A 26,367-nucleotide genomic window follows, 5' to 3' on the forward strand; every position below is an offset into this window, starting at 1 on the left:
GGTCACTCACGAGTGAAATGTGTAAAACAGCTCTACATACCAACAACATACATGTACAGAGAGAGAGAGAGAGAGAGAGAGAGAGACCAACAACATACATGTACAGAGAGAGAGAGAGAGAGAGACCAACAACATACATGTACAGAGAGAGAGAGAGAGAGAGACCAACAACATACATGTACAGAGAGAGAGAGAGAGACCAACAACATACATGTACAGAGAGAGAGAGAGACCAACAACATACATGTACAGAGAGAGAGAGAGAGAGAGAGAGACCAACAACATACATGTACAGAGAGAGAGAGAGACCAACAACATACATGTACAGAGAGAGAGAGAGAGACCAACGACATACATGTACAGAGAGAGAGAGAGACCAACAACATACATGTACAGAGAGAGACCAACAACATACATGTACAGAGAGAGAGAGAGAGAGAGAGATCAACAACATACATGTACAGAGAGAGAGAGAGAGAGACCAACAACATACATGTACAGAGAGAGAGACCAATAACGTACATGTACAGAGAGAGAGAGAGACCCACAACATACATGTACACAGAGAGAGAGAGACCAACAAAATACATGTACAGAGAGAGAGAGAGAGAGAGACCAACAACATACATGTACAGGGAGAGAGAGAGACCAACAACATACATGTACAGAGAAAGAGAGAGAGAAACCAACCACATATATGTACAGAAAGAGAAAGGGAGACCAACCACATATATGTACAGTGAGAGAGTAGGAGATCAACTATATACATGTACACAGAGAGAGAGAGATCAAACACATATATCTACAGAGAGAGAGAGAGAGAGAGAGACACCAACCACATATATGTACAGAGAGAGAGAGCGACAAACCACATATATGTACAGAGAGAAAGACCAACAACATACATGTACAGAGAGAGAGAGAGAGAGAGAGAGAGAGAGAGAGAGAGAGAGAGAGAGAGAGACAATAATATCTCATGCATGAAAAGTATTAGATGTGTTTACTTTCACTTTTGAGGTACACGGTTGTACTACAGCTGAGCTTGAGCTCTGGAGTGACTGAATGACTCCGGAGGGGGAGACATGTGTTGGGTAAATATTTAGTTGGATATTAGACTTGGACCTAGTATGATCTGTGGAGTCAGAGGAAGGACGAGAGACCAACCAGGAAGAAAGAGGAGGCAGTCAAGTGAAGTTAAGTTTACATATTTTGCATAATTCAGGCCTTTTTGACTCTGGGTATCTAACCAGTGCTGTATCCCATTATATAACTGTATTTTATATATATATAGATGAAAAATGAACTGAACTTCCGCTCTCAAACTGAAAACACTCTGTCCCACTGTGTCCTGTCATTAAGTGGTAATACAGGAAGGATTTGAATAATCCGCAGCAGTGGAATAGTCTTGTTGAAACAACTTCACTTCTTGGTGCACCAGAGGATATTGTAGACTTTCTGTGGCATCTCAGTAGGACAAAGGATAAAACAAAACATATTCTTTTTAGAAATGGCAACAATTTATATTCTAGTGTACTGCAATATATAGCAGTTTAATTTAGGCTACAAACAGCAAACTTTAAAACTACCACTTAATGTAACAATATTCTAACATGGCATATTATGTTTTTGGAATTTTTTATTAAATTAAAACTGTAAGCAGTGATAAAGGCCCCTCGAAACCCTTGCAACAGCGGAAGGGCGCGTTTCACTGAGAGGGCTCAACCCTTGTGATTCAAAATTTGCACTGGAGGTACTTTTTTTTTTTTTTTTAAAGATATAAGTATAATTCACACATCATTATGTCCATGTCATCAAAATACACAAATGCGACACTGGGTCCGTCCTGATCCGCCACTTGCAAAAGTTACAGAGGTTTTTTATGTTTTTAAAATTGCCACTTCATTGAGAGACTTATGTAAATTCTTTTAACAACTTTTGATCCCAGATATGTCCTGATGATGCTGCCTCAGTTCAGAGTCCATCAGATTAAAACCCTGGGACAAGTTTGTTAAAGGTTAAGGGCTAGATTTTGTATCTGCATATTTTGATTCTAACTATAACATATGTAGATCAGTGCGTTGTAGTAGCATTTCAGTGTAGGAAGCAGGAGTTTTACAAATATGTGTTTTTATTGTTGATAAATGGACTGTTGCTGAGTACCGTAATTTCCGTATTTAAGGTAATAGCAGTTAATCGGATAACTACTCTAACGTAACACATCTATATTTATTAATGCGGGGTACAATGCACAAAATGTAATGCAACACATGATGTTATTGCTTAATACTAAATAACATAAAAAGTATAATATCCTTTCTTTAAGGCAGGGGAGCCAAAACTCTTTTCACCAAGGGCCATAACTTGAAAAATATTTGACACGGAGGGCCAGTGGTCAATACAGTGGATAATTCAGATGGTGCATTTAACATAGTTTTGACTTCATACTTTAAATAAGGCTTGAAAATTAATATTAGGTCTGCATGACAATGCAGTGTGATGTTATTTACGTTATATTGGTAGGATTATTCAAATTTGCTGTTAAAAAGTACTGATTATGATCAATTGGACCAGTTCAACTGAAGGCCTGAGGGCCAATCAAAATTGGTCTGAGGGCCACAATCGGCCCTCAGGCCATAGTTTGGACACCCCTGCTTTAAGGTATGTTTCATTTGTATCTTTTTCAGATTTTGGTTTGAACATTTAAAAAATTTTCTCACCTCCATAAACATGTCCTACAGTGGTTCAGTAAAGTCTATCTGATTGCTCTCCCACTGTCAGCAATAAAACTTAGTCTATAAACCTGTCTGTAATGTTCTGGTCTGTGAAAACAGGCCTAATCTGCTGTGAGGACAGGCCTTACAGCTCTGAGGACAGGCCTAATCTGCTGTGAGGACAGGCCTAATCTGCTGTGAGGACAGGCCTAATCTGCTGTGAGGACAGGCTTTACAGCTCTGAGGACAGGCCTAATCTGCTGTGAAGACAGGCCTAATCTGCTGTGAGGACAGGCCTAATCTGCTGTGAGGACAAGCCTAATCTGCTGTGAGGACAGGCTTTACAGCTCTGAGGACAGGCCTAATCTGCTGTGAGGACAGGCCTAATCTGCTGTGAGGACAGGCCTAATCTGCTGTGAGGACAGGCCTTACAGCTCTGAGGACAGGCCTAATCTGCTGTGAGGACAGGCCTAATCTGCTGTGAGGACAGGCCTTACAGCTCTGAGGACAGGCCTAATCTGCTGTGAGGACAGGCCTAATCTGCTGTGAGGACAGGCCTAATCTGCTGTGAGGACAGGCTTTACAGCTCTGAGGACAGACTTAATCTGCTGTGAGGACAGGCCTTATAGCTCTGAGGACAGACCTTATCTGCTGTGAGGACAGACCTTACAGATGTGAAGACAGGTTTTACAGCTGTGAGGACACTTCAAACAATCATATCTGCAGGAGGTCAGATCACAGTCAGAGTGGTTTATTACTGACCACACAAGTTGGTGGAATCAGTTATGAAAGTCTTTAAATTCATCATTTAGTTTTAATTTCTGCAGTGAGCAGGTCTACAGGATTTTGTTTATCCCATTAAGTAAAATCCTGTAGACCTGCAATTTTCTGAACATGTAAAACACAGAGGGTGCAGGGCCAGCCTTCTCTGGCCAAACAGAGGAATGAAGCATATCAAATAAGGCTAAAACATAGCTAAAAGAGTCAGTTTAGTCTAGGTGTATACAGTCCTGAATGAAGCCCATAATAGAAGACTTCAGCGTTAGAAAAATGCAGTGTCTGAGGTGGCCCACTAAATGTGCAGGACCGGCCTAGAACCTCTCCTTTATTCAGAAGTTTAAAAGCTTTCTTTGGAAGGTCTCACTGGCTCCTGGCTCTTGAACATCTGCTGTCCTCCCCTCCTCCTCCTCCTCCTCCTCCTCCTCCTCCTCCTCCTCCTCCTCCTCCTGTATTTTCACTGGCGAGGGTGACACTGCTTTAAAACGGCAGATTGGTGGAGTATATGGCCCAGTGTGGAGCAGCTTCCAGAGAATACATGTGTAATGGAAATGCACAGGGTCAATGACACAGCCTGATACTGTCTGGGTCAAGTCCAGGCTAATGGGGACAATACTTTTGGAATCCTATGACTTTTGAAACGCTCTTGGACACAGTCAGATGTATGTAAAAAAGTGCTTTATTTTATCCCCCGGGTGGCAGCTTCACAGACAATGATTAAAGCGGGACTAAACAGCTAATCTCTGCCAACAACCACATTTCAAATATATCTGCTAAACTGAGCAGTACTTGGAGGGCAAAAGGGGGGAGTGACAGAGGAGGAGGGGCGGGGTCTGGGTTTTTTCAGGAGCACTGTGATTGGTCTAACCTTGGTATCCAGACTTCAAACTCCGCCCCATGCGGCCAAATGTAATCAGAAACACCTGGCTGTAATCAGGGCAGGTCTGTGTGATGTCGCGTAGTACTTGAAATTGCAGAGGACAGAGGTGCAGGAGTAATCGTGAACTTTATCATTTTACTGTCTGGTTGGACATGGGCAGCAGATATGACATACGTAGAGGTCATTCCAATTCTGTTAACAAGCGACAATAATGTAAACAAGGGCCAAAACATGTTAAATTGCACAATAGTTATTAGATAAATCACAGTACCTTTAGTTTGTTAAATTAAGTTTTAAAGAAATGCCTTCCTTGTGCGTAAATTCCCTCTGCATTTTGGATGGAGTGTTCTGTGTTGGTGACATCGGTAGAGGGATTCAAATCAGTGCTACTTCCCATATTTTTGTATTTTCTTCACAATAAAAAAAAAAAAAACTTAACTGATGTAAAACAACATTGAATAGTTACTGCGAGTACTTTTCCATCAAATCAAGAATTAGAAAAACATGATAACATGCAATCTAAATATGGTATTTGACCCTCTGCTAGCATCAGTGGGGAGTGAACTGTGTTTAGATAAAGCAAAAAACAGCACAGCTTATTAGCTAATACTTGTGTGGTCGAAAGAGTAAAATTTTCATCTCAATTTTCAAAATAACGAACAGGCGCGATACTCTTTACAGATTTAAACGGGGTATTATGCAAAATCTTTTATGACTTTTATTTAAAACTTTTTGGGGTTTTCTACCATGTTGTAACATAAGGAGAGAACTATTCACCAAAATCCAGTCGTGGGCCGAGCATTTCACCCTTGGGCCTTCAGTGACATCTCACTTACACATTACAACATCACCTCAATATAGGTTAGTCAAGCAACACTTAACTTCAGGAGCATTCAAAACCAATAATCATACATTGCACTCACAATTAAGAAAAGGAAACTAGGAATTGGAAACACAGATACTGTCAAAAATGAAAAATAAAAATGTGATTTAAAGATGCCAAACAAAATGGCACCAAAATGACACTATGTGACCTTAAATAAGTCTGTCCAATAAACTGCGCAATGTCGCCGTTTCCTATAAGACACCAACCAGACAATAAAAAAACAAACTATTCTTTGAAAATAAAATAAACAGATCATTTGCATTTTTTGACAATAGTCTATACTCTATACAACAACAAATAACTGAAAATGTGGCACAGCTGAGATTGAACAAACTTTAGTGCAGTTTTAACTGAGGTGACTTTAATGTGCCACATTATTATTAACATTATAAACTCACTTTTTCATTGTGGAGCCCCGTCTCCCTGCGTGCTGCTGAGATTCAGGTCCACTCAAGTGTCTCAAAACGGTTTTAAACACACCGTAGCTTTAAGTGCCTGTAGTTGTTGTACAATAACACTAATAACACGCTGTGAGCCATGGGTGCCGTTCATAGTTGCTCGTCTGGAAATGACAAACAAACCCTTTTCCTTGTTGGGACAGGGGTTGGCCGACCTCTTCTCATAATATCCAGCTTGTCATGCCCGTCTTGAATGTTGTGGAAAGTATATCTACAACCAGATCAATCTCTTCTCCTCCTTTGGCCATTTGGGTTAAAAATACAGCAATAGCTGTTGGATCCCCGGGTTTAGTTTGACATTCTGCAAACTGACGCTTTCATGTCCAGTTCACATAAGCCTTTCTAGAGAGCCCTGTTATGAAGAGTCGAGATCTGATTGGCTATTGAAACTGACTGTGTCTGTTTTGTTTACATATTTATGAAAATAAAATAAAATCACTTTTCTGAGCATGTTTAAGCCAGCAGAAAAGGCCTTGCTGGCCTTGACCTGCTGTGTCCTGCTCATGCATGTTTGAGTAATTTAGCGATCACTTCCGGGTCCTATTCAAACCCTATTGGTTAGCTGTATGATTCTGCCACATGACAATTTTTCATAAATATACAAAACCATTAATCAAAACAATTGGAGTGGCTTAGCGCAGGCAGCAAGGGTAGGAGGGGCTCAGAGTGTCAAAAATAAAAGGTAAACATAGTGATCTAAATTTAATGTGTTAGCAGTTAATACCCCCCTCTTTAAACACTGAATTATGTACTTTTTGGATTACCCACATGTGAATGAGACAAATTAGACCAAGTATGTGCTAATGAAGAGACAACTTTATGACATGGTTAAAAGCTTAAGTGGATTAGGCGCACTACGTCTCCTTAAATGTGTCTAGTCACACAGGAGGCTGCAGATTAGCCTGAGTGCCTGCCTCATAGATGTGGTCCTCTTAAGATCAGCTCCTGTATTCTGGTGTAGGCCCAAAACAGCAGTCCAAGTCTTTACACATGCATAAGTACATGTGTTTAGCTCTTATAAAAGCTGGTGTGGGCCTAAAACAGCAGTTCAGTGTGTTTCTCCCTGTGTCTCGGTGGGTTTCCTCCAGGCACTGTGATTTTCCCCATTAACTCAAAACATGCACAGTAGTTCAAATCCTCCAGCTAAGGTAGTCCTGACCAAGACTCCACTGCTCCTGATAGGTCTCCCAGTGGTACTGAAAGATGAGTCAAATGCAGAGATAATAAATTACCTTAAAGAGGCGGCATTGTGCTTCTATAGGTCATTAAAGGTTAACATATAACAAGTGGTGGAAGGTAATGAAGTACAAGCCGTAAAGTACTGTATTTAAGTAGAATTTTTAGGTATCTGTACATTACTTAAGTACAGTTTACAGTAGATACTTTACTTTTACTTCACTACATTTGAAAGCAGGTATCTGTACTTTCTAATCCACTACATATTTTAAATAGACTGAATATGATTTGAGGTATTATTTTTTTTTTACCATGTTTGTGTTAACATCCTGACTAAACTTTTCAAGATTAAGTTTCAGCTTTGAGCAAACAAAAATAAATACACAGAATGGATTTGTATAGTTTCTGCTGAACAAAACATGTATCCTGTTATAATCAATATCATTATGTTTAACACTGGTGGGAAATACTTTTACGTTTTACTTAAAGTACATTATTAAATGGGTACTTAACTACTTTTACTTAAGCAGATTTTTTCATGTGATACTTTTACTTCACTAACTTTTTACTTGAGTATCTGTACTTTTACCTAAGTAACAGAATTGAGTATTTCATCCACCGCTGCACATAACATATTTAGATCACCACGTTACCTTTTATTATTTTGAAAATGCTAGATTAGACATAAACAACATATTAAAATAGTGTAATTAGTTTCACTTTCGTTTTTGACGCTCAGAGCCGCCCCTCCCCTCGCTTCCCACGCTAAGTCTCTCCCCCTTCAGAGCGCCATAACAATACATCATTATGTATCCTACTAATGAAACTACTGCACATCACATCAGGTTTGTGAAGTTGTAGTGCGTTGATTTGTATTCTGCTTTTGTATACTTATAAAAACTAGCCACGTAGGAGCATGGTTGAGGTAGGGTTGAGGGCTGAATTGTGTTTCTAACTGTAAGTAGCGTCTGAACAGAGCTCAGGAAAGATCGCTAAATTACTCAAACATGCACGGATAGCACCTAATACTCTTCAGGCATGTTTTTGATGAGGGAACAACGTTATAACATAGAAAGAAAGCTGCAAAAAGTCGTTTTGGCGTAATACCCCCTCTTTAAGACAATAGTAGGGCTCAGATAACACTGGTTGGCTCCTGTAGGCTGCTCAGGTTCCAGAGTGTTGTTCTGGGCACGGTCTACGTTTGGCGCAGTAGTTGTGAGCGAGTGAGGAGAAGCTGCCGATATCACTGGGAGTATGGGATCGCCCGGGAACGCTGGAGCTCCATGTGGAAAGCCTGTCTGGTTCTGTTAACCTCCTCACTTTTCACACTGTGTTCTTTGGCCCTGGCTCATGTTAAAACCACACAGAACACAGCGGGGGGCTACAGATATGCATTTTTACACAGGGACAGGGAAACAGGCATTGTGGTCATTTTAACTTCTTGGCCAGTGTATCGGTATAATGTCTTTGTCTGTCATGAATACGTTTAACCGTTTATGAACTTCCTGTACCAGCAGTGTTAAAATTACGGAGATATGGTGTTTGGCCAACTGTCATTTTTATTTCTTACAGCGTGGATGTGGATATTAAATGATGCTTGTGGGATTAGAATTAAAGTTGGGGTATTAACTGCTCACACATAACATATTTAGATCGCTTAAATACTGAAACATGCATGACAACTTAAATTTCTTCATGCATGTTTTTGATGAGGAAACAATATAATGCTAGGCTGTATATATAAATGAACATAGCTAACCTGCTAGTCACCACGTTCCAAATAGGAAGTGAGCATGGGCCATCAACTCTGGCTCCAATTCACTTTCTATTGGTACTTTTATTTTGCTATTGTGTCTGTAAATCAAGATCTTTATTCTCCTGTATAAAAGATGTCTCCCTCGTGTTCACCGCCATTGCTACACGCTCTGTACTCACTTCCTTCGAGACTCACTAGTGCAATCTGCAGCTATCCATAGGAGAAGAAGACAGTATACGGCGTTTTGTTGTGATGATTTTTACGGTGACGTTAACTTCCTTTGAGCGCCGCAGTTTTCAATATTGCGATTTGAAATGTCCATATTATAACATTAATATCAGACACCTTCTTTCCTAGAGGTCACTCCCGCTAGCGTTAGCAACAGGTTTGAGTGACAGCATTGCTAAGCCCCCTGCTCCTTGCTAAACCAGCGTTAGCTACAACAGCATCATTCCAGATTGGCTCTTTGGTTGCTTTGATACGTACGGTCAGAATTCCAAAAGTGTAACTCTGCTCAAAATCTGCCCCTATAACTGCTAGCATTGATGAGCTTCATTTGACTGAAGCCGAACGCTATAGGTGACGTTACACTCACTTAATCCACGTCTTTATACAGTCTGTGGTTATAACATGGTAGAAAACTCCACAATTGATTTAGCATAATACCCGCTCTTTAAGACTTTGACAATAACACTTCTTCCATTCTTATAAATTATATCACTATCAGATTAGGCTGATTACTATGGTGCAATGCAACTTGAGCATTTAATCGGCTCCACTGCAGTGCTGTCTTATTGCTCTGAGCCTGATCCCTCATGTGTCTGTAGAAAGACTTAGGAGCTTTGAGTCTTTAAACTGTTGAGTGCATATTCCCGGTGTTTCCTTTGTGTCCACGACCCACAGCAGGAAGTCTCAGTTTGGATCAAAGACACTAAATATGTCACCATTCATAAAACAGGAAAAGTAGAGCCATGTAAGAATGTGTCGATGTTTACAGAGAGCGCTGACGGTCTGAATGGACTGTTGGTTAAAGAGGGCTGTTTCTTTGTCTTTCTAAAACAGTTTATCATAACAGAACCCTTGTACATTTACTTAACATCCATTGTAACAAAAGTGATTCCTCCCCTGGTTCTTTGAAGAATTTGTTTCAAATGGCCAACAAAAGGCAAAAGAGTACATTTCTGGTGTGATATTTCCAACAATAATATGTACAATGTGTCCTTCAGCCTGTAGGCCACCGGGCTCTGTGTCCTTCAGCCTGTAGGACGCTGGGCTCTGTGTCCTTCAGCCTGTAGGACACTGCTGTGGGCTGTGTGTGTGTTTTGGACAGTCTGATTTACAGCTGGTGTTTGTGTGGTCTGTTTACACCACACTGAACATATCCAAATGTTTGTGAGTGGAATGCAGACAGTGGACATGTCACAGCTGTTGTCTTTATCAGGAGACAGCTGTGGAGACAAGGACTTTGTATTAGACATCTGTATTGTGTCTATGATCATGTCTATGAGGGTACAATTGTTCCAAAAAGTTTGAATGTGAAAATGTTGATTTGTACATTGTTAAATAAAAAATATATACATATTTTTTACTCTTACACTTTTTTTTCTACTTTTTACACTTACAACTTATTTTACACTTACAACTTTGTAATTTTACAATTTTATAATTTTACAAGCACAAATCTGAAAATTATTCTTTCATGAGTTTTAAGACATTTGTTGCGTGAGTTTCTCTCAAAACAATTTGGTTAATAATGCATAAAATAATATCACATAAATGTGACGTACTGTCTGAATTCGGGTTAGCTACTCTTTTACTGTATATAAAACAGTTTAGCCATTGCCACAGCAACCCAGCCCCCTCTAGCCCCGCCCCCTGCTGTCTTCACGTTCAAATCAGACGTTGCTGTTACAAATCGTTTTGAGACAAACCTGGCACAACAAATGTTTCAAAAGTCGTGAAAGCGTAATTTTCAGATTTGTTCTTTTAAAATTAGAAAGTTGTAAGTGTAAATTGATATTTGTAAGTGTAAAACCCATAATATATAGACAACTAAGTGGTATCAAACATTTTTGAGTGAAAACCCTGAGAAAAAATATTGAAAGACGGCTCAGTAGTGCCACCCCAAAAATTGACTTACATTGCACCAAATGGGAATCTGCCCCAGAAAAATGTTATCGCTGAGAAATGAAACTCAACATCAAAAATAGGTCACATCAGGACATCTAAAAAATGATAAACCCTAAAGGAAGTCAGACATATTAGATCAGACCCAGAATAAACTAAATCACTCATCGTAATCTTTGGACATCTCCTCCAACGGTTTTTATCAAAAACACTTCAAACTTGGCCAAAAGACACACATCCCATGTGCAATAAAAGGTTATAAATTACATTTTAAATAAAATGATGGGTATGGTCATGGTGATTTTTCAACAAAATGTACATTTAAAATAATAATCATAAAATACTACCTTCCAAGACATATCTGGGATCAAACGTTGTTGAAATAATTTACATAAGTCTCAGGGTGTGGTCATAATAAGCTCTTGATGAAGCAAACATTTTGAAAGCATAAAAATTCCAGTAATTTTTGCAAACATCGTCAGATTCAGACAAACCCAATGTTGCGTCTGTGTATTTTGATGAGCTGGACAAAATGATGTGTGGAATTAAAATTCTATCTATAAAAATGGCTCTCCAGCGCCCCCTGCAAAGTTACAATGTGCTGTAAACGTTTATCTCCAACATGACCCTGGAAATATTAAATCTCATGTCAAGCTAAGGTTGATCTGCCGCTCTCTCACTGTGGCGCGTCCTTCTGCTGTCACAAGTGTTGTGAGGGCCCTTTATCACTGCTTGCAGTTTTAATTATTATTAAAGTTATTTAAGACTCTGAATGAAATGAGCTGCGACCACAGTTAAAAGTGTTGTAGAAGTGTGCTGCAGCATGTGGATTTAACTTAACATTCAGACTTTATAGTTTAACTTCTCATCACGTTTGAAATCTTTACTGCAATTTCAGTAGCTGTAAATGTCAACATCGTAATTACAAACAGTCTGTGAAGATGACTCATGTTGTGGCACTATCCCCATTTTTCACAGCAAAACAGAGTGCACTCTGTTCACCACAGCTCTCAAACAAAGCAATCTCAGCCACGACGCATCTGTCACCAATCCTCCATCACCGATTATTCGACATAATGCTTAAATTAGAGCTAAATGGTTTTAACGGCACTGTCCGTGTGAAAAGTGCTGATAAGAAAGGCATATCCAATCAACACCAAGAACCACAATGCTTGGCCCAAACGGCATCTTGCTGGGCCTCTGACAGCTTTAATTTTGAAACAAGTGGTCAGTGTAATTAGTGAATTGTAGTTTTTTTGGGGTTTTTTGTACAAAGTGGACCAACTGCCTTCTCCACTCTGCAGGAGGGATGAGAGCTTCAACTGACAGTGATTACGCAGCTATTTTCACAATTATTTTTTTTCAGATAGTATAATAAACCAATTTGTATTCTCTGCTAAAACTGCACATGCACTGAGAAAACAAGACGACAATACTGTGTGAGTGAAACTCTGACTCTACATAAAGCAATAAAACTATCATGAAAACTCATAAACAACATACAATACATTATACAAAATCTATGAGATTTTGACCACCATCTGGTATAAAGTTGGGTTAAAAGAGATTTTTAATAAGATTATAATGATATCATAGTAGTTCAAACTAAGAAATTACCCAATGGAGGAAAAGAATGAAGACAATAGACTTTCTGGCATCATATAGAACACAATAAGTGACTTCAAACTCCAATGTGCTGTAGTTTTTTTATTGAATGCCAATAAAACAAGAGGAATGTGTCTAAGTCTTCCTCCTAGAAAAGAATTTTTGTATCCACCTGGTGAAGCAGCAGATCTACCCCTGGATCTGGGTTCCTGAGTATGGCATTACACATATTGTTGTTGTTTTTTTCAATTAGAGGTGTATTTATTGCTAAAGAAAAAACATGCATTCAATGAGCTGGGGTCACTTCTCCACAGATCTGACCTGTGCCTTAGCCAGGTAAATATGTGAAGGATTCCTGGCCTAACAACAGCTTGCATAGTGCACCTTTAATTAAATCACATGTTCTGTCTTAACTTGCATATTTAGCCAATAAGAACAGTACAGTAAATACTTCAACCAATCAGAAATACTTTGAAATAACTTCAGTAATCTACAAGTAGCTACAGTTGAATACATCTGTAGGTTACTCAATTTAAAGATTCACTATGTAACTTTGCTGATGTTATTGTTATGCCTGAAATATTCCAAAGTATGGCATTAAAGTTATCTATATCCATGAACTGTGTATTAAGCTGTGCCAAGTTACACATCATAACTGTAGTTGATCTGATGTAAGTTAGATAAATGAAATGCCACTGTGGAACATTCCAAGTTCGCAATGACATCTCCATGGAGAAGCAAAAGTGGTGAGCTCGACCAAAAAAGACAAAATGTACTTTTAATTAATCAGCCCCTCACATAGAAATCCAGCTCCAGTTTCTATTTTAAACATGGAGCGTTTTATTTCTATGGGGTATTTACTGCTAACACATAACATACTTACATCACCATGTTAACTTTTATTGTTTTAGAAATGCTATATTTATACTCCCCCTTCAGAGCGCTATCACGAACCAATCAGAGTGCATTCCGCTAATGAAACTACTGCACATCGCGTCAGGTTTGTGAAGTTGTAGTACATAGACCCTTTTCAATGAGCTGTCTGTTTAGTTCCGATTCTGTCGAAAACACTCGAACTGAACATCCTACTCCGTTCAATGTGTATCAGAAATGATCAGAGTCGTGCTAAAATAAATCAACACGACGATGTAAATACTTCACCAGTGGAAGTTTCTGTGTTATATAATATATAATTTGTGTCTTGAAGCTAAGACTAACTGAAATGAGCTATGTTAATATAGAGGTACAAACTGGACTTGTTATTAGATGTATTTTTATGAACTTGTTTTGTGTTTTATTTTGAGATTTAGATTTGGTTAGAATTACAGCAGCTTTGAGACACAAATACCCACTTTTATAAGCACATACGACTCCTCCGGTTAAGCGCTTACATCGTCGTAAAACTCTTAACATGTAGTCTGCAATCGTTCATCTGTAACACAGTTTTTGAGTGAACCGGAACTAACCAGACAGCTCCGTGAAAAGAGTCCATTGTTTTGTATCCTGTTTCTCTATGTATGTGTATTGAAAATTGCTGTGTGGGAGCATGGGTGACTTAAGCTTATGGGCTGAGTGCTGGGCAGAATCTTACATTTAACCGTATGGAGGGTTTAAATAGAGAGATCACAAAAAAACAGATTTCATTTCAACACAACTTTGAAATTTGAATCCAGGCTTTTCCATATGGTCTTGTTTAGATTATTGCTATCCACCTACACTGGACTCAGCAAAACCGCACTCTCCTACAGCTAGTGCTAGAGCTACTCGACTTTTACCTGGACCATTTAAATGTTTCAGAAGAATCTATTTTGTGTAATATAGGACCTTTAAATGTCATCATGGTATCTGTTTGACCTGCTCGTAAATCCCTCCTAGACTCACTTTTTCTCCTTGGCTTTTACCTGAGTTTGATGATCTACTGTGTACCATTTGTCACTGTTGTGTGTTCTGTTTAAGTTGTGTAAAGCACTTTGTTGACTGTGTCGCTTTTAAAGTGCTTTTAAAGATTACTTAAACTTGCATGGATGACATCTAAATCCTCTTTGGGAATGTTTAATGAGGGAGCAACGCTATAACATGGTAGAAATCACTGAAAAATGTGCTTTCTACCAGTAAAAATAGGTCCCGTATTACACTATTTTGTGATCTATGTTATAATGCTGTTTCCTCATCAAAAAACATACCTGCAAAACATACCAATCTCTACCGAACTAAAGGTAAAAGGTAGCGTAAACATGTGTGAATGAAACAAAACACAATTCCAGATATGTTTTTGAGAAGGTAATAGCATTATAACATGGCTTAAAGTTCACAAGAGTCAATTTGGCATAATATGGAATCTTTAACGTCTAACTGAGTCGTAAAGATTTTGTTATTGCCGTAAAAAAAATAACCAGTGTAATTCCAGCTGTTACTCTGCCGTTCAAATGAGCCTGTGTGTTTTCTGTTGAACATTATGGGACACTTTTACAAGCACAGGTCAAAGGTCAGGCTGCACATCCACTTGAGCTAACGGCGTGGCTAATTACTCCAGAGCCGTACTGACTCCTGGGCTTTCCTCACAGCGCCTTGTGCTTTAAACCAAACGGCAGGTTTAGTTTCACTTTCAGTCATGTTGTTGAAGTCCTTATATTGTATTGAAACATGAATGACACTGCGGCAATCTACACATATGCAGAGATGGACAAATACAGTGATTTTTGGTTCATGAAGCTCTTTAAACACTTTCCTCACCCACAACTTCTATCGGTCAGTCTCCATCGTACTAAGTGAGTGACATGTGGATTGTACGATTATCACAGAGCTACTTAACGCACATGGATTATTCATTGCGGCTAAAACAACTGTCAGGACCAGTGAGTTGCTGCTGTACGTAGTGCCAGAGGATCCATCTCCAGATCTTGAGCTAGGACTACCTTTGCAGGAGGATTTGACCTATTTTGCATGTTTTGGTTGATGGGGGAAGCCGTAGTACCCGGAAGAAACCCACCCAGACGCAGGTAGAACATGTAAAGGCAACGCAGAAAGGTCTGGGCGAACCTGGAAGCATGCTGGGAATAAATATCCTTTATATCAACAGTAGATGGATAGATTCTGGTATGGTGGATGGTATCGTTCCTCTTTCGAGTACTGCACTTCTCTGGACTGAGATGTTTGATGTTTGTCGTGGGATCTGCTCTAGCCACTCCTCCAGTTCGGGGGTCACTGCCTTAACTGCTCCTTCTTTGAGCCTCTGGGATTTCTCTAGTTTCTCATAGTCTTTTTCAAGAAGTTCCCATCACTTGGCATCGCAGTGTCCACCACAAAAGCTTTACTGTGCTGTGTGTCCACCTCCATGGCCATGTCTGGTTGGTTCATCACCATTCTGTCAGTGTGGATATAAATAAATACACTGATATGATTATGATGTTACTGCAGTGGACATAACAGCATGATCATGATGTGTGCACGTGTTTGTAAGACAGAAATGAGTCACTTGGACTTCTCTCGTCTGTGGTCATTTGAGGACAGAGGAGAGCAGACCGCTACATGTGTGGAGGTCTGGATCTGCAGCTGAAAGTGGATACGTGCTCCTCACAGTGTTATGGTCAGACAAGTATTGACCATAACTTCTCACAGTGTTATGGTGAGATACGTGCTCCTCACAGTGTTACGGTCAGATACGTGCTCCTCACTGTTATGGTCAGATACGTGCTCCTCACAGTGTTACCGTCAGATACATGCTCCTCACAGTTATGGCCAGATACGTTCTCCTCACAGTGTTACGGTCAGATACGTGCTCCTCAGTGTTACGGTCAGATACATGCTCCTCACAGCGTTATGGTCAGATACATGCTCCTCACAGTTATGGTCAGATACATGCTCCTCACAGTTATGGTCAGATACGTGCTCCTCACTGTTACGGTCAGATACATGCTCCTCACAGCGTTATGGTCAGATACATGCTCCTCACAGTTATGGTCAGATACATGCTCCTCACAGCGTTACGGTCAGATACATGCTCCTCACAGTGTTACGCTTAGACACGTGCTCCTCACAGTGCTATGGTCAGGAAAGGAGGTAACTGCTCCAAGCTGCTGACCACCATGTTTTTATTAAGGACATAGACACCATTGTTATGTCCGATTCTTATTTTAACTTTGACCATCAAACGTTGAAGTCATCTCAGGACAGAGTATGTTGTTTAGAGGTATTTTCCACTGGATTCAATATATTAGGCAACGGATGTGGTTATAGTACTCAGTTATATTTACTCCAGTACGAGTAATAGTAAGTAATACAGTTGGCAGTGTAATACATAACAGTACTCTTACTTAAGTAGAAGTCTGGGTTACTCTTTTCACTATGAGTACGTCTACAAGTGACAAAAGCTTTATGTTGACAATATGAAATGATTTGAAGATGTGTGTTTCTTGCACTGCTCCATTTTTGTGTCTCAAATTTTTAACTTCAAATTATAAATCAGATGTTCCGTACAGACAGTTGCTTTTTAAGTTACTCTTACTTGAGTAGTTGTTTTCTGAAATACCTTCTATGCTTACTTACGCTCAGTACTTTGGTGTAATTTTTGGCTATTCTACCTCCTTCTGATCAAATAAAAGATGTGATCTGATTGACAAAAAGAAAAAGAAGGAAGGGACAGAGGGAGAGAGCCACAGATGGAGGGAAAGGCACAGAGAGATGGAAAGAGAGACGGAGAGAGAGAAAGGCTGATGCACCTGTCTGTGATAAAACATGGTGATATTACATTTATACAAGTTATTTAAGGTGAAGTGTTTGACTTATACGGTCAAAATAGTGTCGATCAGATGGAGGGTTAAGCTACTGCAGATGTGCTCGTATAGACCCCCCCGATACAGTTATTCAGCGTCCAGTGATGGAAGGTAACAAAGTACAAGTAGTAAAGTGTAGTAAGGTATCTGTACTGTACTTAAGTAAATCTTAAAATGGATACTTTTTACTTTTATTTCACTACATTTGAGAGCAGGTATCTGTACTTACTACTTCACCATTTTTTTTAAGTGGACGGAAAAGTAAGAAGTACTTTTTATGTGATTCGAGGGATTATTTTTACCATGTTTGAGGTATAACATCCTGACTGAAGTTTCCGAGTTCAAGCTTCGACTTAATACATAATTAATTCATATGAAAAATTAAGAAGTTGATTTGTATTGCGACTGCTGACCAAAATATGTATAATTTTTATCAATATCACTACATTTAATACTTTAACTAACAAAACGTTTACTTTTTACTCTGAAAGAACATTTTAAAACGTCATACTTAAGTCATTTTTTCATGTGATACTTTTACCTGAGTAACTTTTTCCCTCTGTATCTGTACTTTTACTTAATTAACAAAACTGAGTACTTCATCCAACGTTGTCAACATCTTTATAGCCTCATACAGCCGAGGTTATTCATGTGTCTGTTCGCGTCGTGTGAGTAATTGTTTGTTCCATGCCTCATATTGAACGCAGAGCTAAACAACAGATCTGATTATGAAAGGCACAGATCTGGGTCTTCAGACGATGATCCAATCAGAAAATAAACATGAGTCTTTCATTTGTGTTGCCAGTTTCACTGCTGAAATCCAGCTGTTTTAAACCTAAAATGACTCTCTCAGATCTGAATTGTCGCTACTTAAACCCCAGCACCTGCAGACAATCATTAATCAGTGCTGTCCTCCAGCTCTCCTCTTTCCTCTTCTACTTCCTTCCTCCTCTTCTCCCTTTCTCCTCTCCTCCTATCCACCCTTCCTCTCCACCTCTCCTCCTCCACTGTTACCATTAATAAAGTGTAACTTCCTCTTCTCCTCTCCTCCTCTCCTCTTCCCCTCCTCTCCATCTTTTCTCCTCTGTGATACTCCTCCTCCGCTCCTCTCCACCTCCCCGTGTCTCTCCCCTCCTCCTCTCTCCTCTGCACCACTCCTCCTCCACCTCCACTCATCTCTCTCCTCCTCTCCTCTGCACAACTCCTGCACTCCTCTCCACATATGCTCCCATCCTCCTCTTCTCCTCCCCACCTCCCCAGCTCTCCTCCTCATCATCACCTCCTCTCCTCCCTTTCACCTCCTGTCCTCCGCTTCTCCTCCCCTCTCCTCCTCATCACCTCCTCTCTTCTCTTCCACCCCCTGGCTTCCTCTTCCCCCCCTCCTCCTCCTCCTCTGTACCTCTCCTCCCTTTCATCTACTGTTCTCCTTCTTCCCTCCTACTCACCTCTCCTCCTCCTCTCTTTTCATCACCTCCTCTCTTCCTCTCCACCTCCTGTCCTCCTCTTCTCCTCCTCTTTCCTCACTTCATTTCCACCTCTTTCCTTCCACCTCCTGTCCTCCTCTTCTCCTCCCCTCTGCTCCTCAGCCTCTCCTCTCTCCTCTCCTACTTTCCTCCTCTCCTCCCTTCCACATGTCCTCGTCTTCTCCTCCCCTCTCCTCCTCAGCTCCTCCTCTCTCCTCTCCTACTCTCCACCTCTCCTCCCTTCCACCTCCTGTCCTCCTCTTCTCCTCCCCTCTGCTCCTCCTCTCTCCTCTCCTACTCTCCACCTCTCCTCCCTTCCACCTTCTGTCCTCCTCTTCTCCTCCCCTCTCCTCCTCAGCTCCTCCTCTCGCCTCTCCTACTCTCCACCTCTCCTCCCTTCCACCTCCTGTCCTCCTCTTCTCCTCCCCTCTCCTCCTCAGCTCCTCCTCTCGCCTCTCCTACTCTCTACCTCTCCTCCCTTCCACCTGTCCTCCTCTTCTCCTCCCCTCTGATCCTCAGCTCCTCCTCTCTGCTCTCCTCCTCTGCATCTCTCCTCCCTTCCACCTGTCCTCCTCTTCTCCTCCTCCCCTCCTCTGGGAAAAACCTCATCACCTCTCATCCTCATCAGAAATCCCTCCGTCGTACGCTGCTGTCACTGCTAATAAAGCAGAACACATAACTTTGCGGCACTTTGGAAAAACTTTGTGATTGGTATTTTAATTGAAAGCAGGTGTCGTTCCTCCCGGAGCCCCTGGAAAACGGTCGGAGAAGGAGGAGTGAAAGTTGGAAAACACACGGAGGCTTTGATCAGGTCCCGTGGTGGCCATTTTGTACATGTCCCTAAACAACAATCGAACAACGTGTCAATGTAGATTTATGTCAGAGTAAATACAGGGACAAGAGGGAGAGGAGGAGGAGGGGAGAGGTGGAGAGGGGAGGGAAAGGAGGAGGAGGGAGGAAGAGAAACGATGACGAGGAGAAGGGGGAGAAAAAAGGAGGTGAAAGGAGGAAGAGAATGGGAGATGAAAACAAGAAGGAGAAAGAAGGAGAAGGGAGGAAGGGAAAGAGAAAGGTGGAGAGGGGTAAGAAAGGAGAGAAGGAGAAACATGGAAGAGAAGGGAGGAGCAAGGAGGAGGTGAAAGGAAGTAAAAGGAGGAAGAGGAGGAAGGAAGGAATTTGAATAAAGAAGGAAAAAAGAAAGTAGGATGTGAAGGTAGGAAGAGGAGAAATGAGGGGCGAGAGATCAGGAGTTAGAAAGAGGGCGAATAAAGGAGCAGGTGAAAGGAGAGGGAAGGGGGAAAAGAAGAGAGGAAGATGAGAAAGAGGATAATAATGAATAAACACTCAAATGAACAGGCAACATATTGTCTGGGAATATTTGCAAGTCCCACTCCCCTCCCTAAATCACACTCTACATCTCACTTTTGTAGATTAACCAAATATTTGTCCTCCTCTGAACCTCTCCTCTCTCCTCTCCTCCTTCCCTCCTCTCTCCAGCTCTTGTCCTCCTCTTTCCTCTTCTCCATCTCTCCTTCTCTCCACCTCTCATCTTCCTCATCCTCTCTCCTCCCCTCCTCCTCCAGTTTTCTCCTGCTCTCTCCTCTTCCTGTCCGCCTTCCCCTACTGTTCTCCACCTCTCTCCTCTGCTCCTCCTCTTCTCTACCTTTCCTCCTCCCCTCTCCTCTCCCCCTGCTTCCTCCATCTCTCCTCTTCCTCTCTTCTCTTCCTGTCCTCACTCCACCTCTCTCCATCTTTCCTCTCCTCCTCCTCTTCTCCGCCTCCCCATCTTTCCTCTCCTCCTCCTCTTCTCCACCTTTCCTCCCCCTCTCTCCTCTCTAAGCCTTTCCTCCCCTCTCTCCTCTCCTCCTACTCCCTCCATCTCTCCTCCTCCTCTCTTCTCTTCCTGTCTTCCTACCACCTCTCCTCCCCTCCTATTCTCCCCCTCTCTGTGTCTCTCCTTCCGCCTCCTTTCTCCTCTCCTCCTCTCTATATCACACATTTATAGATAAACAAACCCAAATATTTCAAATTTGAGGATGTTTTTTTTTGTTGTTTTTTTTATTCAGCTGCTCCATTTTTCCTCCCTGGTCCCTCACAGCCTTCTATGACTCCAAGACAATATTTGTACTATAGTATTGTAGCTGTAGGAGAGTAGACTGAGTACAGCTGTGGTCATTTGCACAGTTAGAGATGTACTGATGTGTGTGTTTTTAATGGCGGTTACTGATTTTTAAAACACCCAAAGCCGATGGCCAATGCCGTTAAGCTCTGCTGATATTTTTGGGTCGATTTTGATCATTTCCTCCAAATTGTTTTATTTGAGATTACTACAAACGCTATCTCTGTCTATAATAAGGAAAAAATATCTATGTGACAATGATATTTTGACCTCCACATCCTCCTTTTACTCCAAACTAAGGATGGGCGATACCACAGTTTTAATATCGGTACAATATGATGTACTTTTACGGGTAATTTTTTGATATCCATACCGATACTTCTCTAACTTTATGTCATTCAGGAAATATATGAACACAAAGATCTGACATAAAGCAGTGAAGAAATAACTCAAACATTACTAAAATTGATGCCAGGCTTAAAATGTACTTACAAATTAGTATTGATATCACCAAACACTATCGATACCCACATTTGCACTGAGCCAGTATCGATATATGAATACTTCAATACTATCGCTCCCATCCCTACTTCAAACATGTAAGAGACTCAGTGACTTTTTTATGTTAAAGTGCTAAAATAATGTGTCGTCTTTTGTTTAATCAGGTGGTCAGCCCAAAACAAACTATCGTCCTGAGCTAAAGACTGAGAGCCAGTACGCTAAAAACTACAAATACTGGCCTGATATCATAGTCAACTGATACTTTAACTTTCACTTTTACACAATATTTTTATACTGGGAACTGTTCAAAACTGTCTAAAAATGTCAGTGTTAATGTTACTTGCATTTGTTAATTTATATTTCCAATGAAACTCATCAAATTTGAAGGATTTACCAGTGCATCAGTGGCATATCTGTCGTCTCTCCTTCTATTTGTTTATTTTGTTTTAAATATTATAATCCATGTGTGCTTTTGTACTGTACAAAGCAAATGTTTATATTTCAGTATTTGCTCAACAGCCTGTTTCATTTTGCAGGTTGCTGTGACTGCTTCAACATCGACACAAAGAATCCTCGGATCATCAAAGGTCCCAAACAGGCTCAGTTTGGCTACACGGTCCAGCAGCACGTGGCGGCGGGCGGCGAGAAGTGGTGAGGGGGTTTCTGTCACACAGCAGAAGACACAGAACTTATGGAAGAGATGGGCTCGTTTAGTCTGAGTCGGGGGAACAGTGTATTTGACTCTTTGGAGAGATAACCACACACAAACAGGCTGTTATAATGATACAGGCAATTTACAATTCCTGGGGGAGAACCTCCAGACCCCCCATCTTATGACTTGATTTTATTTATTTATTATTATTATTATTATTATTATTATTATTATTATTATTATTATTATTATTATTATTATTATTATTATTATTATTATTATTATTATTATTATTATTATTATTATTATTATTATTATTGTTGTTGTTATTTTTATTATTATTATTATTATTATTATTATTATTATTATTATTATTATTATTATTATTATTATTATTATTATTATTATCTTTTTATCTCTTTTTATTATCTTGTTATTGTGATATTAGAGACACTGCAAACCATAAAAGACGTTACACATTTTGACTTGAGGGAAAGTGGGAGTGAAACAGGAAAAAAAACAAAAAAAAAAAAACTAAAGAAATAAGAGGGAAAGGGAGGAACAAGAGAAAAAATGAATAATTTATTGAGGTTCTAATAACTTTTTAAAATTTTCTCTGTTTTTTTTTCCTTTTTCCCTTTTTTTCTCTTTTTTAAAAATATATAATATATTCAGTTTTTTTCCTTCTGTTGCCCTGTTGTTTCTGTTTTATTTTTGTATTTATTTTTTTTCTTAAAGAAGTGACTTGACTTTCTATAGAAAACAACTTTAAGGGTCTTGTGCAGAAACTGTTAAGCAAGCTCTCCTGTTCTAAAGTTTGATTTAGAATAACAAAATAGCAAACCATAAAATGTGGATACTCTGTGATAATAGTAAATAAATTTGGCCAGTGGAGTCGTGTGCATTTGAGAGTTTTATGGCTGTACTTTCTGTAGTTCATATCTCCTGTACCACACCTGCCGCTCTGTGTTTACCCTGAGCAGAAGAAACACAACGTCAGGCTGAGTCTCTGACAAATACACAATAGGATCAGTCCTGGATATTTCCTGGATATTTCCTGGATCAGTGGTCTCCGGCTCCTCCCAGTTTCCTCCGGGCTTTGTGTTGGTGATAAATTCATGATCGCATTGGGATACGCTCTGTCAGTCCTGTTGGCTAAGCTGTATATAAGTACGTCTGTGTAATTGGTTTCTTGCCTTTGCTTGTGTTGGAAGCCTAATATAAACCTCCCGTTTTCAGATCCAGGTGCGCTACTGTGGGAATCTGGAAAAGCCTTCAGAAAAACATAATTCAGTTTGTCTAGATTTACTTATTTATACAATACGATCAATATTAATGACATCTGCGGTGATGAAACAATGAATAAATGATCAAGTTTCATAGTTTCGTATTATCACGCTTCTGTTTGATCAGGAAATGAAATATTCACACTGAAAATTATAAGAGGTCAGGATATCCAAGATTGCTTTCTCTGAAGAAGATATGGCAGAGGGTTAGTTCGGATTTATAGCCCACAAAAAGGGCAAACTAATGTGGCAAATATACAAATACAAATGATATAGTTTTTCTTCCAAATACTCCAACAGTTACTCTCAAAATCCATGTCACCAGGTGTTTTTGACGATCAGATTGTATTTGTGCATGTACACATAATGGAAATGTACACGGTGTATCCACAATTACTACTACTACTACTACAGCTTTTACCACCACACCTACTACTGTTGCTGCTGCTACAACCACTACTACTACTTCCAACACTATTACTACTACCACAGCTTCTATTTCTACTAGTACTACCACCACAACTACTACTAACACAACAACTACTAAAACCACTACTACTACTATCACAACTATTATTACTATTAGTACTACCACCACCACCACTTCTACTACAATCACTACTACCGCTATCACCACTACAACTACTATTATTAGAACCTCTACTACCACCACCACTACTTTTACTACTACTGCTACTACGACTACTAATACTAATACTAATACTAATACTAATACTAATACTAATACTAATACTAATACTAATACACTAATCCTCGTGCAACTTGCTGTAGCCTGACTACTGCCACCACCATCACTTCTGCTACTACTACCACCACTACTACCATCACTACCACCACTACTCCTACTAATGCTGTTTCTACAACCACTACTATCACCACCACTACTACTACTATCACAACTACTATTACTACCAGTAATACTACTAAAACCACTACTACTACTACTACTACTACTACCATTATCACCACTACAACTACTATTACTAGAACCTCTACTACCACCACCAGTACTGCTACGACCACTACCACATCTACTACCACTACTACTACTACTACTGCACTGATCAATGTCTAACTTGCTGTAACCTGACATTGATGGTCAAACAGAGCGGTGTCGTGCCACTGCTGCCACCACCATCACTTCTACTGCTACTACTACCACCACTACTACCATCATTACCACCACTAATCCTACTAATACTGCTACTACAACCACTACTACTACTATCACCACCAGTGCTACTACGACGACCACTACTACAACTGTCACCACTACAACTACTATTACTAGAACCTCTACTACCACCATCGCTACTGCTACGACCACTACCACATCTACTACCACCACTACTTTTAATACTACAACTACTACTGCACTAATCCTTGTGTAACCTGCTGTAGCCTGATGTTGATGGTCAGACGGAGCTGTGTTGTGCCACTACTGCCACCACCATTACTTCTACTGCTATTGCTACTACTGCTACTGCTACTGCTACTACTACTACTACTACTACCACTACTATCACACCTACTACTGCATTAACTCTGATGTAACTTCCTGTAGCTTGATATCTATGGTCAGACTGATCTGTGTCATGGTTTCCTTCACAAACCCACAGCTCACCACACAATGGGCCCAGTGTATTCTGGGTAATTCCACAGTTGTAGCCGTCATCTTTTTTATGGTTTCTTTTGGCAAGTTTCACACACTCCAGAGCCCTACAGCCATACGATGTATACATTTGTGTAGAAAGAGACAATATTAGATTCTCGGAAGGCCTGGAGAACTGCCAGCTGATAAGACGTACATTGCGCCCAGCTCGGGTGCATAGATGTGGGGTTGTGTGAAAGCGATTGGGGGGGTCTGCTGGAGGAGAGAGTCCATGAGAACCAGGGCAGAGGACGGACTTGGCTCATATGGTGTTCATAATTGGGTCTGGTATGAATGATCTGAAGCAGGCTGGATAAGTAGACACTCCCTGAACAGTTACATAGTTTACAAGATAAGAGCTGTCTTTACACAAGAGATAGGGTGTGCTGACACAACTTTTTTTTTTTCCTTTTTTTATTTGGAGAAATTTGAAATATTTCTGAACCGTCTCGTTGCATAATACAGTGTAGCAGAGTGTGCACATATTCAAAGAGATCTATAAGTAGACTTTATTGTCGCCTAAAATTTCAAACTCGATTTCGATACTAAAGAGGCACAATACTCAATAAGCAATAGGACTTTCTTAGAAGTACTTTTATATTGTTATGTGGTCTTATATCTGTGTAATACCTCAGTTCTTCAGGTAGGTTCCATAGTGGTCCATGGGTGTATACTAGTCTACGTGGTCTTATACTTGTTCTAAACGTTTTCAGGAAAGGTTCATTTCTGTCTTGTGACGTTTTTAGTATCAATACTTGTGGCTTGTGGGTTGAGCATTGCATAGAATTTTACCGCTAACCACAAAGAGGGTTCAAATATGGCTGGGGAGAGATCGCTATAACGCTCAAACATGCAGGAATGACACTTGAAACCTCTTAAAGCATGTTTTCTATGAGGGAACAAGCTTATAACATAGTACAATTGATTTTGCATAATACTCCCTCTTTAATTTGATTTTACTTTGTAGGTCTGTTTTGTCTTTTCATAGAATTGAAAGGTCCCACACTCTAATATTTCATTGAACCGCCTTTAGCTTTGATTACAGCATGCATTCACTGTGGCATTGTTTCGATTTCGCTTCTGTAATGTCACAAGATTTATTTCCATCCAGTGCTGCATACATTTTTCACCAAGATGTTGCATTGATGATGGTCGAGTCTGACCGCTACACAAAGCCTTCTCCAGCACATCCCAAAGATACTCAATGGGGTTAAGGTCTGGACTCTGTGCTGGACAGTCCATGTGTGAAAATGATGTCTCATGCTCCTGAACCACTCTTGAACAGTTTGAGCCCCATGAATCCTGGCATTGTCATCTTGGAATATGCCCGTGCCATCAGGGAAGAAAAAATCCATTGATGGAATAACCTGGTCATTCAGTATATTCAGGTGTCAGCTGACCTCATTCTTTGAGCACAGACTGTTGCTGAACCTAGACCTGACCAACTGCAGGAGGCTCGGACCTATTTGCTTAGTTAAATCCAGGTGGCGACTTTTTTTTTTTTTTTTTTTTTCCGCCAGGAAGTG

The 26,367-nt window shown here is 40.2% G+C and overlaps 1 protein-coding gene across 1 annotated transcript in view; it reads left to right on the forward strand.

Moving 5' to 3' along the window:
- itga11a (integrin, alpha 11a) overlaps positions 1–26,367 on the forward strand; it is a 110,892-nt gene that overhangs the window by 5,675 nt on the left and 78,850 nt on the right. Inside the window, exon 2 of the mRNA XM_033988910.2 lies at positions 21,768–21,882. Within this exon, the coding sequence (XP_033844801.2) occupies positions 21,768–21,882 (115 nt within the window). The remainder of the gene's footprint in view (positions 1–21,767; positions 21,883–26,367) is intronic.

Source organism: Periophthalmus magnuspinnatus, chromosome 3, assembly GCF_009829125.3.
Source record: "Periophthalmus magnuspinnatus isolate fPerMag1 chromosome 3, fPerMag1.2.pri, whole genome shotgun sequence".
NCBI classification, from domain to species: Eukaryota; Metazoa; Chordata; class Actinopteri; order Gobiiformes; family Gobiidae; genus Periophthalmus; species Periophthalmus magnuspinnatus.